This window comes from Malania oleifera, chromosome 2, assembly GCF_029873635.1.
Source record: "Malania oleifera isolate guangnan ecotype guangnan chromosome 2, ASM2987363v1, whole genome shotgun sequence".
NCBI classification, from domain to species: domain Eukaryota; kingdom Viridiplantae; phylum Streptophyta; class Magnoliopsida; order Santalales; family Ximeniaceae; genus Malania; species Malania oleifera.
In genome coordinates, this window is record NC_080418.1 from 96,364,008 (window position 1) to 96,385,715 (window position 21,708).

General features: G+C 40.2%; 1 protein-coding gene across 2 annotated transcripts; it reads right to left on the reverse strand.

The window, feature by feature from the left end:
* Positions 1 to 412: 412 nt before the first annotated feature.
* On the reverse strand, positions 413 to 20,521 carry LOC131148823 (uncharacterized). 2 transcript variants are annotated; one of them, XM_058098753.1, is made up of 22 exons: positions 20,311 to 20,521; positions 18,876 to 19,448; positions 18,485 to 18,744; positions 18,296 to 18,385; positions 17,861 to 17,995; positions 17,647 to 17,768; positions 17,089 to 17,250; positions 16,169 to 16,274; positions 15,662 to 15,767; positions 15,454 to 15,564; positions 14,959 to 15,122; positions 14,746 to 14,863; positions 5,130 to 5,354; positions 4,477 to 4,667; positions 3,976 to 4,143; positions 3,684 to 3,789; positions 3,374 to 3,511; positions 3,029 to 3,187; positions 1,648 to 1,854; positions 1,029 to 1,223; positions 870 to 941; positions 413 to 730 (listed from the first exon to the last, which is right to left on the reverse strand). In XM_058098753.1, exons 1-22 carry the CDS (start codon positions 20,356 to 20,358, stop codon positions 572 to 574), a joined length of 3,615 nt encoding a protein of 1,204 aa, XP_057954736.1. In that variant the 5' UTR covers positions 20,359 to 20,521; the 3' UTR covers positions 413 to 571. The 2 variants fall into 2 exon arrangements, with proteins under 2 accessions (XP_057954736.1, XP_057954737.1); XM_058098754.1 differs by having other exon boundaries at positions 3,976 to 4,086; positions 20,311 to 20,503.
* Positions 20,522 to 21,708: the final 1,187 nt, after the last annotated feature.

A 21,708-nucleotide genomic window follows, 5' to 3' on the forward strand; every position in this document is an offset into this window, starting at 1 on the left:
GGGGAATGAATGGACACATTTATGGGTTAACTAAAGATATTATCTTTGAAAAAATGATGTGAGATTAATGGTTGGAAGTTGAAAGGTTTCCTATATAGCTACTGTTATGGAGAGTAGCCGAAGAGTAATCTGAATGGTAATAGAGATAAGAGATATAAGAATTGTCCTCTCTTTACCTTTACTCTCTGTTCATTAGCCCTACTCCCATAAAATCTGGTGAAGTACAGAAAGAGATCGGGGTGAAGCGAGAGAAGCAATTTCTACGTGTGCTCTTCTCAATTGATATAGACCATGAACGATGCCGGTATGTGAATTTATGGTTTCTTTATTTTTCCGCATGCAAAAGATCCTGTTTTCAGCAAATAACAATATTAAATTCTTACAACTAGCAGAGCAGGGGAGCTTGGCAACAGAACAAAGAAATGAGAACCATCTCATGAGAGCTTTATTTCTTTTATTTATATCAAATTTTAGAAGAATTGCATATATTTACATTTACAAAAAGAATATGATAACAAATCACAAATAATTTAATCTAATCCAGAGGCCTAACTAGATGGCCTCCATTTCACTAAATGTAGAAATAAGTGGTTGGATCTATTGCATTCGTCGTGTCCCTGCAAAGAATTGATCGGGCTTCAATCACTGCACGAGGGGGATCGAGGTCTTTCTCTTGCAAGGAGTTCCCTTGTAATCGCTGCATTTGGGAAGCAAATGTGTCGTCCAAAATCTACAAACACAAACTGAGAGTGAGAAGCATAGTTGGAAACCTACAAAACTAATTGATTTTCCGATGATTTGAAAGCTGGAACTGATCTATTATGACAAATCCAAATTAAAAATGCAAATATGGTCTTAAAGGAACTCACCCCAAGAGCATAATATGATCCGTTATACCAGACTCGGTTTTCTTTCCTGCCCTCCAGAAAACTCAGTACGGTCTAGTAAACATTATGCAACTGAAGTGCGTTAGAAATGTGAATTCCTGAAGTCGCATGGAACTGTTGATACAGTAAAATGTAGCTCACCTGTCCCATTGCATCCCATAATCCACGACATATTTGAACAAAAATCCTACTCGCAAAGACTTCATGCAGATTTGATATGGATTCAATGAGTTGGGAACTCAACATTTGCATTTTCTCGCGGATCTCAGCCTCTCCATCTGCTTCCTTTATTTCCTCTAGAACCCTTTTAAGCCGCGTGCTTCGGTTAACTTGCATCTGTGAAGACCATTTATATACATATAAATTATGACTGGAGAAATCTTTGATTTTTGGAATAAAATAAAATAAAACGCATGCTCTTTTGATTGGGTAGAAAATGCAGAAATTTATCTTTTCTTTGTGATGTTTTCTCCTGTGATAAATTTATGCTATTTTGGCATTGTATCTTTATAATGCTTAAATAGCAGTTAATTGCAACACTGGGCTCATTGCATTGAGAGATTGATTCTCCAGTTGCTTGTACATGTATTCTACAATTGCTTCATCAACTTAATTCCATATTGTCTATTTATTTTTCAAATTTCTACCTTGTACTTTTGGTTCTTGTGAGTCGGGGTACGTAGAATTCATTCACCAGAAATTTCCTTTTTTGCGAGTGTCAAATGTGTGCAAGGGAAATTGGATTCTGGGTAATGCTTACATTGCTAATGAGCTTTCCAACTGTTGCTTGCGCGTAATTTTTGTATTTAGTTCTCAACAGAACAGTTACTCCATTCATCTGCTCCCCAAATAGGGACTTCCTATCTCCGGTGGCAGGCATATAGGATGCCCAAGACTTCAAGATCTCCTCCACTCTGCAGTGTAAAACATCAAGAATTCTCTTGATGGTGTTCAGAAAAGTTCCCAACTGCCAAAGGGAAGAAAGCGGAAGTCAGACATTTGTAATAAACACAATAGCGCACACACAACCAAGACATGCACACATATAAATGCTATAAATAATGCAAAGGCAATGCTCTTGGGATATTTCCTGAGCCATGTTGCAACTTGGGATTCATTTTTTATTCACACCATAACTTGTCAGTTCTAACTGCTCCCCCTTGAACGGAAATACGTGTCTTCGAACCAATCCTACCTCCTACGTCTTGACCCTATTCGAATCCATCCCAGGCCTAGATGATCCTTATTGGTCTCAGTCATACACTTGGTCCTCCAACTATATGTGAGGAGAATTAGCTTCATGTCTCGACAACACCAACTTGACCCAAAAATTTAAGTCTATTAGGTCTTGGGCCCAATTATGTGTACAAGCACCCATCATCCACTCAATTTTTTCAATGTGAGACAAACTCACAAGTGGAATTCTCAACAATTGGCCCTAGACTCCACTCAAAATGTCCAAATTACATGCAACATTGAATGGCAAAATATTATTGTCTCTAAATTATTTCGTCAGTTTTATAAACCCTATTTCAATTTTGTAAACGAACTTTGGATCATTACATTACCCAGGGTTTTGATCCCACTGAGAAATGTCCTGGATGTTTCCTGAGCCATTTTGCCACTGGGATTCATTTTTTATGCACAACATAACAGGTGATTGGCCCTAGACTCCTCTCAAATTGTCCAAATTACATGCAACATTGAATGACAAGGTATCATTACGTCTTAATTATTTCACCAGTTTTAAAAAACTGTATTTCAAATTTGTAAATGAATTTTTAAGTCATCAACCAGTGTTGATTCCACCAAGAAAGCATCTTGAATTGGGCGATCCAAATGTGAAGCTATCTTGAATGACAAGGTATCATTATGTCTAAATTATTTCACCAGTTTTAAAAAACTGTATTTCAAATTTGTAAATGGATTTTTAAGTCATCAACCGGTGTTGATCCCACCAAGAAAGCGTCTTGAATTGGGTGATCCAAATGTGAAGCTATGTTGTAATAACTCTGCATGAAATGGAAGCTCTAAAGCTGCACTTGCGCTTGATAGCCTAATCTTTTAGATGAATTATATAAATTTAAATTTTCCATCAAATAAAATAGAATAAAATAAAATTCTGCATGTTAAGCACTTACTTGAGCAGGAGCATAATAAAGTGTCGCTGACTGTCTTCTTGCTAGCTTCTGAACATGCATATTCAGCCTTTTTGGAATGCTGTCCTTCAAAGGAGTCAAGTTATCACTATATTGCCTTTCCAGTGCTTTTATGATTGCTCTTTCCACATTTGCAACCGCCTTCCAAAAGATCAATAACATAAGTTTACAAAACTTTACAATTTTACAGAATCTTAATGTGTGTAGACGTGTGCATTATACATGTGTGCATATGGTTTTGTGTGGGGCTTATGTATGGGGGGGGGGGGGGAGTCAATCCTGGTGGCCTTCTGTTGTAGACTGTTAAAATATAATATTGAAACTTACATTCTCTAAAATCAGGGAATATTGCGGCCACCGATTGATCAGTACTTCGTACTCAATAAGGTTGCCTTTGATTTTCCCATAAATTTCCTCTGCAAATGGTGTGGTAGAATGATTTGTAGTTACTCCAGACCATGGAACCTGCAAAATTTAATCCTGATCAGGACCAAGTGCATTATCAAAACAGGCCTAGTTAGCAATACTTTTGGCATGGGCTTGAACTTTTTTCCCTGGGACATGGGATCAGGGAAGGGAGTCAGGGTTTGGGGGTTGTCCATAGCAGTGACCATAATGATGCTTGAGAAAGCGCTACCTTTTCTGCCTTGCAAAGTTCAAGCAAGTTGAGTTGCATATCCTCTACCCACACCATTATGTAATTGTGGAACAAGGTCCTTGAGTCTACACCTCCCTGCGCTGGACTGCAGCAAATACATAACATGCGCTGTTAGCAAAAATGCCTTGCATATATCATTAGGACTTTAATAAGTGCTGCTATCATGCTCTGGTTGTATTCTGAGATGCAACACCTCTTTTCCTTCAAAAATATGGAAAAATTTAAACTATATATAACATTAAGGACTTCTGATGAAGTGTCCTTAACCAACCTCATATTCCACAATTCAAGATTTCTTTCAAACTCAGCAGCTGCTACCAACAGTTCATTTACATGTGGCAATGGGCTAGATGGAGGCCATGCAGCAAGAAAACATCTAAGCCTGTTGCACAACTCGGCGCTGTAAACAGCAGCAGTGATGTTTGACAGATCTATTGAGCTGAAAGCAAGAGATATTTGCAAGAAAAAATATGAGTATGATCAACCATTGAAGTTCCTAGCATGCACAAATTTCTACTGTAGCATAACTTTGTACCACTCACTCACTCACATCAGTTGAACTTTTCCTTTTGAACGAATTTTAATGTGCCACTTCATGCAATAAGTAAATTATGTTATTTGCCATGCACCCAAACACTCATTCACATCAGTTGAACTTGGAAAATTCATGACTTTTTTTTTTTTTTTTTCTGTTCCATTTTCACAGGCAGTGAGTTTTTTGAATGTGTGTTGTTCATCCATTGGCTTTTATCCACAAAAAAGTTGCTGGTACCTGGGGAATACGTGCTGGTTATGGATCTTGATATCAGCCTGAATTTCATTGCTCATGTTTATACATAAGTTCTTCATTTTCAGATATGCTGTAGAAATAGTCATCAGGTCCATAAGGGAACCCTCAGTGTTGCTTGCAACTAACTCATCAGTCTCCATCATGTGTTTTCGACACCTCTTTGCTGCTGCTGCCTGGAAAGAAATCTCTTAGGTATAAACTCTAACTTTGCCTGATATATAATAGACCAACTTAATTTTGTGGACTTAAATTCTTAACTTTGCCAAGCAACCATGTAGTAAGTCATATGATAGTCATTCTAGTTTCAGCCTACCATCCCATGGTATGCGGTTCTCATTTCTCCATAACTGGGAACCTATTGTGCAAAGTATTGATCCTGCAACTGTGCGCTTTAATTACACAGCACAGGAAAACTTTCCTTGAAACATTAACACAGACTTTTACATCTATTTCAAAGGTATAAGCTATGTAGATGCATATGATGAAGTTTGAATTGTTGAATTGTTCTGGACCATGTACTAGGGATGGTGATTTGTTTGAGATCTATGAACCTCAATTTCATTTTATACATGCCTATACATTTTCATCTCTTTTCCAATATATCAGTCAATAATCCTTAATGATAAATGAATCACCTGCAAATAGTTTCTCAACATTGTTTGTGCATCTTGAGCAAGTATATCATGAAGAAGAGTGTATATTTGAACAGCAGGAGCAAGAGCTGGCGCAGCAATCTCAGAAGTTGTCACAAACAAATCTGCCAGACCTGTAGGAGAGGCTTCATCTAGTGACTTGTAGTTTTGAAAAACAATTGCCAGGAGACTCTCAATTTGTGTTTCACAGTTCAACAATATGCTTTTCTGCAGAGGACATGTTAAAGAAAAATCAAGAGCCATTTTGATAAGATGTGTATAAAAAGTAATACAGTTTTTTTAGCATTTAAAAATCATTAGACTGAATGACAGAGGTAAGTCGGGAAAATTATGAATAAAATTTGAAAAAGTTCAAATATAATTTGCAAACTAGTTGTTGGTAATTATAAGTATACACACTTAAAAGTTCATCTAAGTAAACCATGGTAAGAGACAACTACAGCACTAAAAAGTTTATACGATGTTCATCATCCACTGTAAGAACCCGAATCGGGATAAATGGGTTTAAATGAATAAGACAGGGGCAAATTGGGAATTTGGCATATTTCGTCGACGAAGTCTTTGTTCTTCTCGTTGAAGAAATTCAGAGACTCATCGATGAGGAGAAGCCGAGGAGTTTCGGAAATCGAGAATATTAGGACTCGTCGACGAGGCCACCGATTCGTCGACGAAGTCAGTGAAAGATTCATCGACGAGAACACCATTTCGTCAACGAAATTGCCGGGTCAAAGGGCTATAAATAGAAATTCCTTTACTTCCTCACTAAGAAAACTTCAATCCTATCTCTCTCTCTCTCTAGAACTCTCCCTACTCTCTCTCTCTCTCTCTCTCTAGATTTCTTCCCCGATCGTTGATGGAATTGGAAATCTGAAGTTACTACGAGGATCGTGGAAGGATTCTCTACAACTTCTATGAATCGGAATCTCGATTCGGAGATTTTCGGGTTTTGGTGAAAAATCGAGGTAAGACTCGGTTTTCATTTCTGATCCGGTAGTTTTGTAGGTAACAGTCTTGTGAGCATATTCTGTACTGTGATTTATAGGTTTTGGAACTTGGTTTGCTGTTTAGGGGCCTTGGAGTTCGGGATTTGCTATTCGGGGAAAAGGTAAGGGGAACTATGCTTATATTGGTTATTTTTGAAATCGGACTCGGTGAAACTGTGGTTCACGGTCCTGTGTGTGTTTTGGCTACTCATTTGGGGGGATCTAACTGGAAAAATTATGGGTTTTTCATTATCACAGTTTTGGGAAAAGGGGGCGACGGGCTGCATCCCTGGTTTTGTTGAAAACTGTGGGTATATGTTGATTTCTACTATGATATTGGGATGGCCGTGCCTTAACTTGTTTAAACTGTATTTGTTTGGAAAACCATGATTTAGATTGCCAAATGGGTGTGGTTTGTTTGGTTATATGAGTATGCATATGTTGTATCTTGATGAAATAGGAACGGGGTTCCGAATTGTTCCAGGTTTGAAAATTTGCCTTTTGCCGAAGAGTGCGCAATACCACTAGATTGACCGGCTTTCGAGCCGAAGGGTGTTTGAACACCCGATCTGCACCGGTTCAACGCTGATGCTATGCCAGGTTACTAGGGGCACCAACGTTTGCCGAAGGGTGTGAAATATCACCAGACTGCCGGCGTTGGCCGAAGGGTGTGAAATATCACCAGATCACTGGTCTTTACCGAAGGGTGTGAAATACCACCAGACAGTCCGACTTCGAGCCGTAGGGTGTGACAACACCATATTGTATTGCTTGGTCTGTGAAAATACTGGAACTGTTTTGGTTGTTTTGACTATTGATCCATGCATGTTAGTGTATCATGATAACACTCAAATGCCACACACCGATATAACCTGTGTTCTTCCTTACTAAGAGGTGTCTCACCCTGCTGTACATACATTTTTACAGGTCCTTCGAGTAATCGAAACTAGCGTCCTGGTGTAGGGAGCGTAGTGGCCGGTGTACTATGGTTAGCGCTTGGGTAAGTGCTAGGACTGTAATTGTGATGAGTTGCCATTTTGAGATGTATTTGGGCACCCGTTTGTACGTTTTGATAGAGCCTGTTTCTGCTCTTGTATAGACTCTGGTATGGTACTACATATGTGTATATAGATGACCTTTTTCCGCTGCGTATGTGATTGTGTTTGGATGTGTTTAGGGTGCCTGGGAACCCCACGGGGTCGGACCCTTATCCATTGTACTGTATCTTTAGATGTTTTATCAGATATAGGGACAAGTTAAATTACATTTTCACCCTTGGGTCCCATTTTGGGGTTCGAGGCATGACAGCTTGGTATCAGAGCTAATCAGGTTACTAGATCTTGTAGACTTGGTTAGGCGTAGTTGTGAGTACATACCAGAGTATAGGATGTGGATATGGGTAGAGTTGGTTGAGGGTTGTTCGGTTTCTAGACTAAAATTTGTCGACGGTATTCTGTGTTTTTCCTGGGATGACGATTCCAGTAAAAGCAGGGCAGATCATTGATGACTTTCGTGTCGGTGTGATAGGACAGACCTAGACCTGGCAGGGAGTAGTTAACACGATTAGTATAGATCATTGTGTTAGCTATATCTGTTGTAGGGATACTGATAGATTCCTATTGTGTTGCAGCATGGAGCCCAAGGATAATAACCTGGGAAGTGGTTCCGAGGAGACTGCGAGTGATGGGTCTCCTTTTGTGCCTCGAGGTTTGACGAGGCTGGTGTTACGGGAGATCGGGCGGAGTGTGAGGAGATGCAAGCGCTCTCTTACTGCTGCGGGATGCACCATTGAGAGGTTCACACACATGCATCCTCCGATGTTCTCTGGAGGACCTGACTCGACGATTGCAGAGGATTGGGTGGAGAAGACTGAGAGGATCTTGGAGGTCTTGCATTGCACGGATAGGCAGCGAGTCTTTTATGCCACCTTCCAGCTATCTGGGGAGGCGGGCGATGGTGGACTGCAGTGAATCTGCAGGAGAAGCAGAGAGCTGGTCCTGAGGAGATGACGTGGAGCCGATTCAAGGAGGTGTTCTTTGACAGATACTTTCCGGCTTCAGTACATGATGCAAAGGCAGATGAGTTTTCTGCGCTGACTCAGGGGAGTTGGATGGTGTAGGGGTATGCGGCTTGGTACATAGAGCTGTCCCGCTTTGCACCATGTATGATCTCGAGTGAGAATGAGAAGACTCAGAGGTTCGAGAAGGGCTTGAGGAAGGATATTCGCAGACTGGTGGGTATGCTTTAGATCCGCGAGTTCTTGGTGTTGGTGGATAAGGCCACGATGATCGAGACTGGTATCCGAGAGGATGAGGCAGATCGGGAATTGAGGAAGAGGACAGTACCTTTTGGTTCTCAGACAAGGTCTCGTCAGGGATCGTGGAAGAAGAGAAGCAAAGGCTCGAGTTATCGTCAGAATACCGAGCGCCAAGATTCACAGGGGAGCCAAACTCGTGGACGTTGTGCCAAATGCCACAAATGGCACGAGGGTGAGTGCCAGTCATTTGGGGGTAACTGCTATAACTGTGGCCAGCCAGGTCACATGTTTCATGATTGTCATGCACCGAAGCGAGATGTGCCTGCAACCAGTGGGAGCCGAGGAAGCAACCAGATACCTCGGAGAACCATTCAGGCGAATACAGCTCCGGCCAGAGTATACTCTCTTACTCTGGAGGATGCTGAGCATGCAGGTAACATGGTGACAGGTACCTTATTATTGCTTTCGAATAAAGCTTTTGTTTTGTTTGATTCGGGTGCAACCTATTCCTTTGTGTCTATGAATTTTGTGGGACGATGTGGGGTTGAGACCCGAGACATGAATAAGGTGTTATCTGTTACTACGCCATCTGGGAGTGATCTTTCTGTAGGAAGATGTTGGTAGACTGCCCAGTGGAAATTCAGGAGAAGCCTTTACCGGTGAATCTTGTGGTATACGACATGTCGGGGTTCGATGTCATTCTAGGGATGAATTGGTTGTTCTCCAGTTATGTTGTGATCAACTGTTGTAGGAAGGTGGTAGTTTTTAGACCTCCTCGGGAGCAGGAGTACGAATTTGTGGGATCGTGTGTGCGTCCAATGCCACAGATTCTGTTGACACTATAGGCGAGGAGGCTACTTTTGGACGAATGTCAGGGGTACCTAGCTTGTATGAAGAAACTGTTGCGGGATGAGTTGAGACTCGAGGACATTCGGGTAGTCAACGAATTCCTGGATGTGTTTCCAGATGATTTACCTGGTATACCTCCAGATCGTGAGGTGGAGTTTGCAATAGAGTTGCTGCCCGGTAAGGCACTGATCTCTAAAGCTCCGTACCGGATGGCTCCAGCAGAACTTTGGGAGTTGAAGGAGCAGTTATAGGAATTACTGGACAGGGGATTCATTCGACCTAGTGTTTCGCCCTAGGGAGCTCCAGTACTATTTGTGAAGAAGAAGGACGGATCGATGCAGATGTTCATTGATTACCGTGAGATTAACGAGGTAACTGTGAAGAATCGCTATCCTTTACCTCGTATAGATGATCTCTTTGACCAGTTGCAGGGAACGCGGGTCTTTTCGAAGATTGACTTGTAGTCAGGATATCATCAAGTGAGGGTTAGAGCGGAGGATGTAGCGAAGACGACTTTCCGAACCAGATATGGCCACTATGAGTTTTTGGTCATGCCTTTTGGGTTGACAAATGCTTCGGCGGTGTTCATGGATCTGATGAACAGGGTTTTCCATGAGTACCTGGACCAATTCGTAGTGGTATTCATTGTTGACATTCTGGTATACTCGAGGAGTACGGAAGAGCATATGGAACATTTGAGGTTAGTGTTACAGATTATAAGGGAGAAGAAGTTGTATGCTAAGTTAAAGAAATGTGAATTCTAGTTGAGTTAGATTGCGTTCTTAGGCCATGTGGTTACTGGGGATGGTATATCAGTTGATCCTAGCAAGATTGAAGCTGTGGTCGACTGGGTAAGGCCGAAGAATGTGCAGGAGGTTCGGAGTTTTCTGGGACTGGCGGGTTACTATGGTCGATTCGTAGAGGGCTTTTCTAAACTGTGTGGACCTTTGACTCGATTGACTAGGAAGGGAGTCCAGTTTGAGTGGACCAGTGATTGCGAGCAGTGCTTTCAGGAGTTGAAGCACCGGCTGGTTACTGCTCCAGTGTTGACCATTCCTTTGGGGGATGGTGGGTTTGTGATTTATAGTGACGCGTCTCTAAAGAGTTTGGGATGTGTGCTTGTGCAGCAAGGTAAGTTAGTAGCTTATGCTTCTCGGCAACTGAAGGAGTACGAGAAGAATTACCCTACGCATGATCTAGAGTTGGCTGTTGTTGTGTATGCACTGAAGATCTGGCGACATTATCTGTACGGGGCGCAGTGTGAGATCTTCACTGACCATAAGAGTCTCAGGTATTTCTTCACACAGAAGGAGTTAAACATGAGGCAGAGGCATTGGCTAGAGTTGATTAAGGACTACGATTGCACGATCAGTTATCACCCGGGGAAAGCTAATGTGGTGGCTGATGCGTTGAGTCGGAAGTAAGGGCCTACAGCTGTATCTGCGGTTGTAACTCAGTGTCACATCAGACGGGATTTGGAAAACTCAGGTATAGAGTTAGTGGTTGTGATCATCAGACTTATCTTACTGGTTTGATGGTCCAACCGACCTTATTTGAGCGTATAAAAGCCGCGCAGGCTAGTGATGCAGAGTTGGCAGAGGTTACGGAAAAGGTACAGTAAGAACTGGCTACAAGGTTTAACATCTCTAAGGGAGGTGTGCTGAGGTTTGGAACCAGACTGTGTGTTCCGAACGATGATGAGATTAGAAGGACGATTCTAGAGGAGGCGCATCGTTCTATGTATACGGTACATACTGGTAGTACAAAGATGTATCGGGATTTGCACGAGACCTTCTGGTGGTATGGTATGAAGAGGCAGATTACTCAGTTCGTGGAGTAGTGTCTGATGTGTCAGCAGGTGAAAGCTGAACATCAGAGGCCGGCAGGGCCGTTGCAGCCTTTGCCTATTCCGGTGTGGAAATAAGAGCATATTTCCATGGATTTTGTGACCGGATTGCCACCAGCGCTTCATGGGCAGAATGCTATTTGGGTGATCATGGATAGATTGACGAAATCTGCTCATTTCATACCGATGAAAGTTGGCTATCCTTTGAGTAGGCTAGCAGATTTGTATGTGCATGACATTGTGAGAATGCACGGGGTACCGGTGTCCACTGTGTCAGATCGAGATTCGAGGTTTACTTTTCAATTCTGGATGAGCTTGCAGGAGGCATTGGGGACGAAGCTTACTTTTAGTACAACGTTCCACCCCCATACTGATGGACAGTCAGAGAGGACAATTCAGATATTGGAAGATATGTTGCGAGCTTGTGTGTTAGACTTCGGTGGTAGCTGGATACAGTTTATGCCACTTGTAGAGTTCGCTTATAATAACAACTTCCAGTCTAGTATCGGGATGGCACCATTCGAGGCTTTGTATGGTCGGAGGTGTCAATCTCCTTTGTGTTGGGATGAGGTTGGTGAACGTCAGGAGTTAGGACCTGAACTCGTGTAGCAGGCGTCTGAGAAGGTGGGTTTGATCCGGGAGAGGATTAGATCAGCTCAGAGTCGGCAGAAGAGTTATGCAAATGTTCGCCGCCGTGATTTAGAGTTTGAAGTGGGAGGTAAGGTATTTCTGCGTATCGCTCCGATGAAAGGGGTGATGAGATTTGGGAGGAAGGGCAAGTTGAGCCCGAGGTATATCAGACTATTCGAGGTACTTGAGAGAGTGGGTCTAGTAGCCTACAAAGTTGCATTATCTCCAGCACTTTTGAGGGTCCATGATGTGTTTCATGTATCCATGTTGAGGAGGTACGTGTTGGATCCTTCACATGTTATTAGTTATGATGAGTTGGAAATTGGGGATAATTTAGCGTATGAGGAGATACCTGTTCAGGTTCTGGACCGTAAAGTTCAGAAGTTTCGTACTAAAGAGATACCGTTAGTGAAGGCATTGTGGCAAGACCACGAGGTTGAGGAAGCTTCTTGGGAACTAGAAACGGAAATATGCCGGAAGTATCCACAGTTGTTTTGAGCACTTGTACATGATCCTACTGTGGGTTGGGATAGGTGGTTAGTCATCGGGAGTGTGTGTGCATTGTGAACTCCTGAGACCATTGTATATGTAACCACGGTATTCCTCCGCCATAAGTGAGGGTATGTATGTGTGTGTGTATGATGGGACTACGCTGTAGTGGTTGCCAGCTTTCCCTTGAGTTGTGTATATGTGTATTTGATTGTATGTATAAGTTCGTGAATGAGAGATGACAAATTTTGAGGATGAAATTTTTGTAAGGAGGGGAGATTATAAGAACCCGAATCGTGATAAATGGGTTTAAATGAATAAGAGAGGGGCAAATTGGGAATTTGGCAGATTTCGTTGACGAAGCCTTTGTTCTTCTCGTCGACGAAATTTAGAGACTCGTCGACGAGGAGAAGCCGAGGAGTTTTGGAAATCAGGAATATCAGGACTCGTCGACGAGGCCACCAATTCGTCGACGAAGTTAGTGAAAGATTGGTCGACGAGAACACCATTTCATTGACGAAATTGCCCGGGTCAAAGGGCTATAAATAGAAATTCCTTTACTTCCTCACTAAGAAAACTTCAATCCTATCTCTCTCTCTCTCTAGAACTCTCCCTACTCTCTCTCTCTCTCTCTCTAGATTTCTTCCCCGATCGTTGATGGAATTGGAAATCTGAAGTTACTACGAGGATCGTGGAAGGATTCTCTACAACTTCTATGGATCGGAATCTCGATTCGGAGATTTTCGGGTTTTGGTGAAAAATCGAGGTAAGGCTCAGTTTTAATTTCTGATCCTGTAGTTTTATAGGTAACAATCTTGTGAGCATATTCTGTATTTTGATTTGTAGGTTTTGGAACTCGGTTCGCTGTTTAGGGGCCTTGGAGTTTGGGATTTGCTATTCGAGGAAAAGGTAAGGGAAACTATGTTTATATTGGTTATTTTTGAAATCGAACTCGGTGGAACTGTGGTTCACGGTCCTATGTGTGTTTTGGCTACTTATTTGGGGGGATCTAACAGGGAAAATTATGGGTTTTTCATTATTACAGTTTTGGGAAAAGGGGGTGACAGGCTGCATCCCTGGTTTTGTTGAAAATCGTGGGTATATGTTGATTTATATTGTGATATTGGGATGACCGTGCCTTGACTTGTTTAAACTGTATTTGTTTGGAAAACCATGATTTAGATTGCCAAATGGGTGTGGTTTGTTTGGTTATATGAGTATGCATATGTTGTATCTTGATGAAATAGGAATGGGGTTCCGAATTGTTCCAGGTCTGAAAATCCGGCTTTTGTCGAAGAGTGCGCAATACCACTAGATTGGCCGGCTTTTGAGCCGAAGGGTGTGTGAACACCGGATCTGCACCGATTCAATGTTGACGCTATGCCAGGTTATTAGGGGCACCGGTGTTTGCCGAAGGGTGTGAAATATCACCAGACTGCCTGCGTTGGCCGAAGGGTGTGAAATATCACCAGATCACCGGTTTTTACTGAAGGGTGTGAAATACCATTAGACAATTCGGCTTCGAGCCGAAGGGTGTGACGACACCAGATTGTTTTGCTTGATTTGTGAAAATACTAGAACTGTTTTGGTTGTTTTGACTATTGATCCATGCATGTTAATGTATCATGATAACACTCAAATGCCACATACCGATATAACTTGTGTTCTTCCTTACTAAGAGGTGTCTCACCCCTGCTATACATACATTTTTACAGGTCCTTTGAGTAACCGGAACTAGCGTTCTGGTGTAGGGAGCGTAGTGGCCGGTGTAATGCGGTTAGCGCTTGGGTAAGTGCTAGGACTGTAATTGTGATGGGTTGCCATTTTGAGATGTATTTGGGCACCCCATTTGTTCATTTTGATAGAGCCTGTTTCTGCTCTTGTATAGACTCTGGTATGGTACTACATATGTGTATATAGATGACCTTTTTCCGCTGTGTATGTGATTGTGTTTGGATGTGTTTAGGGTGTCTGGGAACCCCACGGGGTCGGACCCTCATCCATTGTACTGTATCTTTGGATGTTTTATCAAATACAGGGACAGGTTAAATTACATTTTCACCCTTGGGTCCCATTTCGGGGTTCGGGGCGTGACATCCACAGTGCAACTTCTCAATTGTTTTGAGAAGGCTTTGGGGTTTGCTAGAATTTCAAAGATTCACTTATGTTAGAATATTCCTTAATCCCTCGTATGTACATTTGATTAAATTCGCTAGCTGTAGGCTTTCTAAATTTGAGTGGAGGTATCTTTGTACTTAAATATTTTTAATTCTTACTACTATTATAAGAGGACATACCTAGAGCTATATCAATCCAAGGCTCCAAGAAAAATTGCTCTTGTTCTCTTATCCTAACCGTAAGTGCTGTATTTCTTCTTTGATTCTTCAATTTTTTAAAGATTTACAATGGAATTTTATGTGGTCCATCTGTAGAGGTTTTCCACTCCACATTGTTTCATTACAATGAATCATTGTTGAGGTTGTATTTGGAGAGGAGATTCAGCAAGATAATGGATGTAAAATGGTTATTGTATAAGAGGCTTACCTCCTGTCGACTTAAACTTTTCTCACTTCTAGCCTTGATAATGGAATCAAGCAACTCGTGCACAAGCTCCAAGCAATGTTTCGTAGGAGTAGCCACATTCATGACATGTGAGAGATGTCTACATGAAGATATAAAGTGTGAGAGAATATTGCAAGGGAAAAATAGGAGGCCAAAAATTTATATCGACAAGAGAAAATTTACAAATGTAACTACCTTAGCTTAGTATATGAGTCTGACACTCCATAGTAGTCAGAAAATTCTGTCAACAACCACTTCCAAGGTCCATGTAACCGCAAGTTTCGGGAATGAAAATTCTGTGCACGCATAGCCGCCTCCAGCAATAAGTCATAAGCAAGAGTTTCTACAACAGGTCCACTCTGTAACAGGCGAAAATAGGGGAAAAAGGATCCATGAATGTGGGCTTTGAATAGTAAATAATATAAAAGGGAATCATGTTATATGTGGTCCTTTAGGAATCAAGGACTTTAATATATCAAATCTGAACACACCCAAAACCACCTCACTATTTAAATGTTTTTTAAAGCAATTAATATAAGAGGGAATGATATCAGTAAGGGCTCATCAAGAATGCGGACCATAATTGCAAATTTGAAATAAGTTCTATTTTCAACAGAAAAAGGACAAATCAAACACGAGGGAATTTGATGAGGCTTTTCTGACTTGATGTTGTGTTCGAGAATTTCAAACCTTTACATGGCTAGTCTCATCAAACGTAATTGTGCTCCCAATGGAGAGCTGGATCTTCCCAACGCATTCATGATCATCATGGAAAATTGGCCACCATCGTATTCTGTCACTCTGCTTTATCCAGACAATTTTGTTGATGTCACATGGATGGTAAAAAAAGGTGATATAGTTATAAAAGGTCTAGTATTAGAAGTAGAAGAATACGCACAGGGTTGTCAGTCAAGGATGAAATTGCAATCGTGGCTCGACCTTGAACACATTTTTTTGTATCCTGGATTTCCACCGAAAGAGCATCTCCTTGGCTTTCTGGAAAACTAAAATTACATGCACATCTTACCGACTTTTCACCAAAAAACTTAATTCTAAACTATTGAGTAAGCCTCCATTGAAGGGCCTGATCTACAGTTCAATAGAATTCAATGGAGGCTGATGTAATCTGGTCATGTACCTTGTGACAGCATAGGAATTATCATTGAAAAAGCAATAGATAATTCAGAGTATGATCTAGAAATCACCTTTTTTTGCAGGAGTATCTTTGGTCAAATACTGACAAGTGCATAACTTCTTGACCAAGTCGAATATATTTTGTGAAAGATAAGCATATAATAGAAAATTTTACAGGAGTTAATTTCTTCACTTGAATTTGGAATTTTGGCTACAAGGAAACCTTTTTAACATTTAAGTATATTATAGATAAAGTAAATTAGCAACTTACAATACATGGTAGTCACCAGTTCCAGGTAGCAAGCAAACAGCAGAACCTGGCTCATCCATAGTGTCTTCTCTGCAACTCTTCAGGTGGAGTAAGCACGATAGTGGCTCTACAACAAACACAGAAAATATTTTAATTGTTGACTAAAAAAGAAATGTGTACAGACTGATAATAGCTCTACAGACAGCAAAGATTCTAGTTTTTGCCAAAAAAATGCAGACTAGTCCCTAACATGAATGTGGATAACTCAAATCATCCTTCCAAGGAAGTTGTTAGAGATGGAGCCAGATACACAGCTGGAGACGCGTTGAGCTGAGTCAGAAAACGCATGCTTTTATTCTCCATTAATCTCTTAGTTTTAAACTTCCAATTTGTATTGATTTGTATTAATTATCATTTAAACTTCCAAGCCTATAAAAAGAGGGCTGTGGAAGATGTTTTATAAGAGCACAGAACAGAAGTGCAGAGACAGCACAGAGAGAGTGCAGAGAGAGCTGAGAGGAAGAAGGGAGGAAGAGAGAGAGAGAGAGAATTGTAATATTTTCGGCAAGTTAGTGAATTTTGGTGTGTGCTCTGTGGATGTAGCTCGTTATTGACCGAAACACGTAAAATTCTTGGTGTCACTTTGATCTGGATGTTCACAGGGTCCTAACAGAAGTTTGTCCCTCTTGGCCATTCAAAATTTTCACATTGAGGATTTGTATGGAAAAACTTAGTTGAAAAAGCTCACCTACAAAAACCATTATCAAGTTTTTAGAAATTGTGGCTTGCACAAACACTGTGCAGAGATCAGTTCATTGAAAGAAAGGTTGCTTATATACAAAAATATGCATAAAAATGAGTAGACAGAGGAGAGCATACAAACACAATACATAAAAGATGACAAGAATAGATTCCAAAATATTGTTTCAAGAAACTCCAACCTTCTGACATCACTGAAAGTGAGGGCAGTCCAAAAGAACTTATGCTGGCTTTCAGAAATGATGAAAGATGTCGGACGTAATCTGCCCCCGCTTGCATGTATATTGAGCCCCGTGAGTATGTGCTCTTAAGTTTCTGCCTTGGTATCATTCTTAGCTTCTTCACTGCAATAATCAAACAAAACAGTTAATAGTATCTCAAAATTGATTTCAATTTTGAGAATCCAGTAAGAAATAGCATTAGAAGATCCACAAGTAATAATGAAGAGATCTTAGAGCCTCATTACTGCAATTATCAAACAAAACAGTTAATAGCATCTCAAAATTGATTTCAAATTTTAAGCATTCATCATAAAATAGAATTGTAAGAGTGGCAAGTAATTATGAAGAAATCTGATTAGAAAAAATTTATAAAAATCAAAATTTAGAGTTCACAAACAATCTATTCAAAAGAAAAGCAGTTCAAAGCCTATTTTTTCAAGCATGTAAGTGTATCCTGAAGATAAAAAAAAAATACAAATTCCATGCATCTCAAAGTATATTCTGTGGCTTAGGCCTTACCTTCCACTCTTATATTTCCGACTATGTTCTTTCCCTTCGAAGAGCGTATCTGTTCCATGCACTTGGCAGTCCGCCCTTCCATTGGTTGCACTCCACGTGGTTGGAGCAAAAACTTGTGCAGTCTGAATAGTCACATGGAAAGATGTCCATTCAGTCTCAGGAACTGGCATTGAGAACAAGAAGAAGCCAGCATGTATATGCAAATGTAGCTTACCCAAATGCATTGCGGAGAACAAAGCACTCATCATGTAGAAACTCAGGGGCCTCTGTGCAGCCTGTTGCCCATGCATGTAGGCATAGACGAATGCAAGCATCATAAGCTATCAAAGTTTGCCAGGCAAATTGATCGCTGCAATGATAAATTGCCAAGTCAAAAAGAAAACAGAAAAATTTTTCGGATCTTGGAATAGGAAAGTGATTGCATGTATACTGTGCATATTGTGTTTCACACAAGTGCAAGGTGGCTCTCCAATGAATTGGCCTAGATGATTTAGTATCAGGTTGCTGCATTTTAGTCAGGGAAATACCCAAATACATAAATATGGAAAATCTTTAGGTCCACATGAAACATCAAACTAGAAAGGGGGACTAATACAAGATGTGAGCAATTGTCTCACTAATATCAAAGGGAGCTTAATGTAGACCTCACCTAGCATCATAATATGGCGAATTATCCATAGTGTTGGCTTGCCGAAAAGGTATCTGTGCATCTGATTCTCCTAATAATGTTTTCCGTTGACTGGCAAGCAAAAAAAAAAAAAAAATTCAGGATATTGTTGGAGGAAAACTAGGGTTTAGTTTTCGTCGCAGGGAGCAAATGAGGCCATGACTAGAATACCTTTCGCCCAGTTCGCTGCTTTTGCAAGATTGTGTTCTCCAATCTGATGAAGATTCTTTACTGTTGGAAAAACCCTCCAACTGCCCTGATGCGCAACTAGCTTTGCCAGTCTCAGTTTCTGGCAAAACCTCAGAAGGTCTTGTTTGTCTACCATCAACTTCTAGTCTATATCCTTCTCTTTCAGAATCAATAATGGGAGGTGCACTGGGAGTTCCCAAGTCCGCTACATCTTTCAGTGATCTTTCATGATTTGGAATGCCCTGCTACCACCATCAACATTGTTAATGTATTCAATACAAAAGGACTGAGATGGCTTATTCTTCAATCCAACAATCTTACGTGTCACACTACCCACACATTTTATATACTCAAAAGCAGCATAAATTCTTACACTTTCATTGCATTCAAGAACTTGTCGGTGAGGCTGACAGCTGCCACCTGGGGTTAAGTTTCGTTGTGCACATCCCATGGAACGCAACTCACCATCATTACGTCTTTCGAACTTAACTGGTATATCAATACTGATATTCTCCTTTGACAACCCTCTAATAATGGAAGATCCACGGCAGCCATTTGATCTGGTGATAGTATTTTGATTCAGCTTTGGGCTGGTTTTTAAGTCAAGTATTTCTTCATTGCAACACCATACAGATGGCTTCCCCGAAAAATCAGTATAATTATGTTCTGAACTTTCATCCTCTAAAAGATCAGAGCAATTTCCATCCAGAGCATCCGGAGCTGAAGCCACGCTCTCGTCATTGTCATCAGTGCCATCATCATCATCAGCATCCAGGATGGGAGCTACAATGCTGTGGGATCCCAACAGCCCGGAATGGAACTTCAGTGGAGGCAAAACAGGGGAAGACACGCAACTGGGGCTATTGCAAACCAAAGGAGATTTGGGAAATGAATTCGATCCAAACTTCTCTGCTAAAGGAGATTTAACTTGTTCGGCATTTGATCCCTGCAAGTTTCAGTGCAGATCATGTGCAGTAAGGATAAGGCATAGATTTAGGAATTGCCACTGAGATGTGTCAAGCAACTAGATTTAACAGAAATATCGTCATAAATCTCATCGTAACAAAAGAAAAAATCTTTACATAACAATTTAGAGTTCAAGATTTTCATCGTTCAGCTTGCTTAAAAAGCCACCTCACCTGTTAAATCAAAATTTAGTTTGTGGACTATTTTCTTCTTTGCCCTACAGCGCCCTCTACCTCAACCATTCAGGACACAAAAAAAGGAATAAAAAGTAAAACATAAATTAACTTAGATGCTGCTGATTCGTACTAATTCTTGCGCTATTTCGAATTGTATTCTTGAGTACTTCTTTTGCATGAAGCAGCAATCTGCATCTAAGCCAGCTAAGGTTGGATTATTGTCTGTCAGATACAAAGAAGCCACGAAAGCGGCACTTCCTCTGGGATCCCAGAACTATAAATTGGATTTATTCAAGATGGGCGAAAAAAATTGCAGACGCCAATAAAGAAATGCACTTTTAGGATTTCAAAGAGAGAAAATGAGAAACAAATAGAACGAGAAAAAGAAAGAAACACATAATTAGAAATGGGTCGCATGAGAAACTGAGTTCTGATGCTATGTTGCTGTCCTCTTGACTGCAAACAGAAGAATGAAGAGGAAAATTAAATACATTGGAGGATGTTTCCGAAACAATCAATCCCAGAATGAAACCCAAATCTTATGGGTAAATGGCGGCCACAGAAGCCCCATTTGAAGAAACAGAAGCGAAACAAGAAGGCGATTTATTGCACACGCAGCAAATAATAAAATAATATAATCGCGAATTTTGGAAATGACAGCCTCACCTGCTTGATCCAGTTTATTGCGCTTTCATCCAAACCTTCTGTGAACATTTTTACTGGGTTTGCGGAGAGAGGGGAGATAAATCAATCTTGATTGAAAAAGAATCGGAGAAGTGAAGGGGTTTAAGAGAGAGCTATTTTCAGGTTATCGCAAGCTATCTTCAGGTTTCCTTTCTGTCCAGAAGAGAGAGCCTGATCTGTGGTTTCAAATGGTAACGGCTAGTTTGAAAGTAGTATGTTTTCAAATATAAAATATGGCAACAAATTAAACAAAGTGGGGTTTGGTGGGCATCCCACCGGCACCCTCAGCGCACCCGTATAAAGTACCAAAGGGCAGCAAACTCTTATTAATAATAATAATAATAATAATAATAATAATAATAATAATAATATTATTATTATTATTATTATTATTATTATATGTAAAAGACACTCACCACTTTAAAGACACTCACCACTTCTTTAAGTTTGTCAAAACATCAATATCTCTCCTAATATTCTTCTTTCTCAACATTGAATTTATGATACTCATACCTCTCTTATGTACTTCTTGTTAATATCCAAACGGAAGTTAAAAACAGTAAATTTTTTCAATCATGTCCTCAATGAGGAGCCCTTAACTTTCTATACTTGATGTAACTAATTTTTTATTCCCTTTTTATTCTTATTTACATAATATCTTTAAAAATAATTTTAAAAAATAAATTTTTTTTTTATAGCTATACACTCAATCGAAAGCGCTCGTTTCCTACACATGATGTGACTGAAACTTTGATATTCTTCACATTTTGAGACTTCCTCATGGGTCAATTCTTACTTTATTTTTTTTTTTGCTAACAAGGTGAGTTGTGAACTAATACTAAACGTGTAATAACGAGAGCATATCATAAAAAATGTATAGTTTTATATATGAATTTAATTATTGAAAAATTATTATTTTTGTTCCAATTAGTTGTTGATGTATAATTGAAGGCTGATTTCCATTTGATAGAGATGTTTTTTTTTTTTTTTTTGAGGTAGACAATGTGAAATAAGCTTAATAAGGATAAAGAAGGGAAAAAAATTTCAAAGACAATTGAACCATGCTGCCATTATGTACTTAAGAGAAATAAATGAAAAAATATTTTCAAAGACAAATTGTACCATGCTAACAGTACATAATTAAGGGCAAAATGGGAAAAAAAATTTCAATCATATCATGTATAGGAAGCTAGTAGCTCTTGATTAAGGGCTTAATTGGAAAAAAATTATTTTTAAAGGCATTATGTAAATAAAGGCCAAAAAGAAAAAAAAAATTTATTCACATCATGTGTAAAAGGCTAGCAGCTCCTAATTGAGGGCATAATTAGAAAAAAAAAAATTATATTTTGTTGTAGCAAAATATTGAACGACCTTCACGAT